The 3,887-nt window shown below is 57.3% G+C and overlaps 1 protein-coding gene across 1 annotated transcript; it reads left to right on the top strand.

The window, feature by feature from the left end:
• Window positions 1-1,090: 1,090 nt before the first annotated feature.
• Window positions 1,091-1,921, top strand: LOC107651148 (keratin-associated protein 4-4-like). The gene is made up of 2 exons (XM_056814801.1): window positions 1,091-1,525; window positions 1,580-1,921. The coding sequence occupies exons 1-2, from the start codon at window positions 1,091-1,093 to the stop codon at window positions 1,919-1,921; spliced, it is 777 nt and encodes a 258-aa protein (XP_056670779.1).
• The last annotated feature ends 1,966 nt before the right edge of the window (window positions 1,922-3,887 follow it).

Genomic DNA, 3,887 nt, shown 5'->3' with positions numbered 1-3,887 from the left:
GCCCCTGAGCTGGCCATCTGTGATCCCACCTGTGAGCTCACTGATGCCAGCCCGTGCCCTCAGAGACCTTGGACTACCATCCTCCCACTACAGCTTCTCTAAGCCATCTCCTCTCCCCAGGCCTTGTGTCTCCCTCTTTCTCTCATGTGTTTACTGCCATATACTCACTTCATCACCCACTCTCCTCCCTTGGGTGACTGAGACAAAGAACAGACAGTATTTCTCCTTGCCAGGGGCACCTGTTCCAATTGTTCCTGTGACCCATCACCTCCTCCCTCTTCCAGGAGACTGTGGCCTCACTTCTGACTCTGTCTGTCTGTGGTCGCGCCCACTGCCCTCAGATTCCCACTAACCAGATGAAGTCCTCATGCCCATCCTCCAGAATAGGAAAGGAGCCCCCCAGCTGCTCTCCAGTCTTAATTGCATCATCCCCACCACCACCAAGAGCAGGGACTTCAGATGCAGAGACAGGGCTCTGAGCCACCCAGAGGGGTCCCAGCAGATCTATTCTCCAAGAACTTCAGATGGGGAAGGCTAGCCGGGATTGGCTGGGATTGGATCCATTTTGGTCAAGATCCCCACCCCCAAGTACAGAGGAATTGGATTGAGATGGGGGCAGCCCCTGACCCTCTGCCCTGGGCAGCTGCCAACCCTCTTTGGCCAGAACCCTCTTCAGAAACATGGTGCTATTGTGAGAGAGGCCCCCCAAAACCCCCCCACATGATCTTCTGTCTCCCCAGTTGCTGGGGTTGAGGTCCAAGAGAGGCTGTTTATGGCCGATGGACAGCTCCTGGGTCACGAGGACACTATCCCTAATGACGGTTCTCCAGGCGCCGGTTAGACAACAACAGGGAAGAAGGCTCAGGTGCCCCTTGGTACATCCTCCTGGAAGTCGGGTATAAAGGGCCTCCCAGACAGGAGACCTTCACACACTCACACTCTTTCACTCATAGTCACACTCACACACTATCACACTCACCCTCTCCCCAGCAGCCCCTCCCAGCCAGGCTCAGTCCCTTCCCTGCACCAGACACTCAGCCCGTGCGCTCACCCCCTTCACTGACCAAAGCACCACCCAGAGGCTCTCAGCATGGCACACGGCAGTTTCACTGGGCCCTACATGCCCTCCACCTCTGCGGACTCCGTCTGCTCCAGTGATGTGAGCCACAGCAGCAACATCTGCTTGCCCAGCTCATGCCCGGGGGGCTCCTCCTGGCAACTGGACGACTGCCCAGAGAGCTGTTGTGAGCCCTGCGGAGGCTGTGGCCCCTCCTGCTGCCCAGCCTCTTGCTGCCCACCTGCATCCTGCCTCACCCTCGTGTGCCGGCCGGTCTGCTGCATGCCCGCCTCCTGCCAGCCCTGCCCAGCTGTCTGCACTCCCTCCTGCTGCCAGTCCACTGGCTGTGGGGCTTCCTGCTGCCAAACCTGTCCCTGTGCCCCCATACAGTCCTGCTGCTGTGTGCCCATGTGCTGCAAGCCCAGCTGCTGCATCTCCCTGCCTGTGTGCTGCAAACCCAGCTGCTGTGTGATCTCAGCTTGCCCAGCCCCCTCCTGCTGCCCAGTGCCCTCCTGCTGCCAGCCTCCCTGCTGTGTGTCCCTCACCTGCCAGCCAGCATGCAACCCAGCCACCTGCTGTGTGCCTCTCTCCTGCAAACCCACCTGCTGCACCACCTCTTCCTCCTCCTGCTGCTGTGGCCCCTCTTGCTGTCAGCCAGTGTGCAAACTAGCCACCTGCTCTGTGCCTCTCTCCTGCAAACCCACCTGCTGCACCACCTCCTCCACCTCCTGCTGCTGTGGCCCCTCCTGCTGCTGTGCCCCCTCCTGCTGCCGCCCCACCTCCTCTGTGTCCCTTATCTGCCGGCCCACCTGCTGCAGACCCTCCTGCTGCTCCACCTCCTGTGGCCAGAAATCCTGCTGTTGAACCCAGGGCTCTGCTCTCTCTATACCTTGCCCCCCCCTTCACGAGCCTCAGCAGCTGCCCAGCAGCACCCCCACAGTAGTCCTCCTTTCGGCCCTCCAGGCCCTCTGAGCACCTCCCCCACCCCAGGCCTTCCTGGGCCCCCACAAAGCCTCTCTGACGCATGGCTGACCCCCTCCTGCTTCGCCAGACCCCGGCTCAGCCTTCGGGATGCCCCCCCTGCCCGCTGCCCACTGGCTCCCTCCTGGCTCCCAGCATTTGGGCACAGCTCTGCAGGGGCTCCCCTGGCAATAAAGTGAATCCTTGAGCCTTCCTGGCCTCCACTCAGGCTCTTTTCTCGTCTCAGGACTACCGGGCTGGGGAGGGGCCAATGAGGGGCACAAGTACCGCACAGGCCTGCCCAGGAGCTCCAGAGGCCACAGGACAGCATGCGAGCTGACCCCCACCCAAGCACACACACCCCCGTGACACGCAGCCAGCACTCCCTCCCCCAGAGCCCTGCCCTGCACCCAGCTGCACAGGATGGCCAAAGGTGGCTCCCTCCCAGGAGAGCCTCTGCATGTGCTGAGTGAGGCTGCCCTGTGTCCCCGCACCCGGCTCTGGGGAAGGGCCTCCCTGGGCCTCAGCACACCCATCCCTGGGCTCGAGCCACACCTCAGGAGGCTCCCTCAGTCTGAGGGCAAACAGTGAGGGTGTAACCGGGATGCTGAGAGTGGCCAGCAGACCTTCTCCTGCTCGGGACGCTTTCTTCCTCCTCCTGACCACAACCAAGATATGGACAAAGCAGAGATGCCCAGGCTGGGCCTGGCACAGTGAGTCGGGTCCGGCCCTGGGCAGGCACTGAGGAGCTCTGCCTGGCATCCATCCCCAGATCACACACCTCTGGGATAGGCATCAATCCCCTGCCAGCCCTCCTCACCTGGAGAAGTTATTCGGACCTCTTGTTTTCCTTCAAATACACGGCCACCGCCATCACTGCCGTCCTCCTGACAACCCCGAAGGACAGTCCAACAGGGCGCCAAGACACACAAGCAAGTGGGGCCAGGATGGCTGAGTAGAAGCAGGGAAAGCTAGGACCACCATGAGAATCCTTATAATACTGCCATGACACCAGTGCTGTGTGGAACAGCAGGTTGCTGTAGGCCCAGAGCCAGCCCTGCCTCCATCCCCAGCAAAGACAACTTCAGGGCACCCACCTGTGGAAGCCCAGCGCGAGCGAGTGCTTACCAAAGCTCCAGGGGGAGCCCTAGGACAAGGCATTCCACAGTGTGTCTGGCCTGAGCAAGCCCAGACTGAGACCAAAAGCCCATGTCCAAGCTTGAAGCTAGACTTTGAGCCCAGCATAGGGTAGCTAACAGTGCTCGGAGCTCTGCAAGTCATCAGCCATCTCAGGGGGTGAATGAGTCAGCAGTGGGAGGTGGCTTTCAGAGCTCCCAGCCCACAGGCCATCCTACCATGTGGAAAAACTGAAAGTTGCAGAAATCCAGAACTAGAGTTAAGGGTAACATCAAAGAAGAACTGAAGTTTAAGAGAGTGTCCTCTCTTCCCCAAGAACAGAGCATTCCTTTGAGATAAATTTGAAACTCAAAAAAAAAGGCTGAGAAAATGAGCAAACACAAAAAAAACACCTAAGCAGAGAACATTTTGATGGAGACAAAGAGCAAGATGCAGACACAGAAGAGATCAGTAAAAGCAAAGCAAACACATACAAAACTTCAAAGAAAATATGAATTAGTCTCAGATTCTGGGAGAGCTCAAAAAGAATTTCAAAAATCAATTAAGAGAGGCTGGAGAAAAATGGGAAAGAAAAATGAAAACAATGCAAAAAGAAATGGACTAAATGAAAAAGGAGGTTCAAAAGCTCACAGAAGAAAATAATATTTTAAAAAGTAGAATTGGGCAACTAGAAGGTAATGATTTTATGAGACATCAAAAAACAATGAAATAATATCAAAAGAATGGGGGGAAA

This window comes from Monodelphis domestica, chromosome 2, assembly GCF_027887165.1.
Source record: "Monodelphis domestica isolate mMonDom1 chromosome 2, mMonDom1.pri, whole genome shotgun sequence".
NCBI classification, from domain to species: domain Eukaryota; kingdom Metazoa; phylum Chordata; class Mammalia; order Didelphimorphia; family Didelphidae; genus Monodelphis; species Monodelphis domestica.
This window is presented reverse-complemented; position numbering and strand designations above follow the sequence as displayed.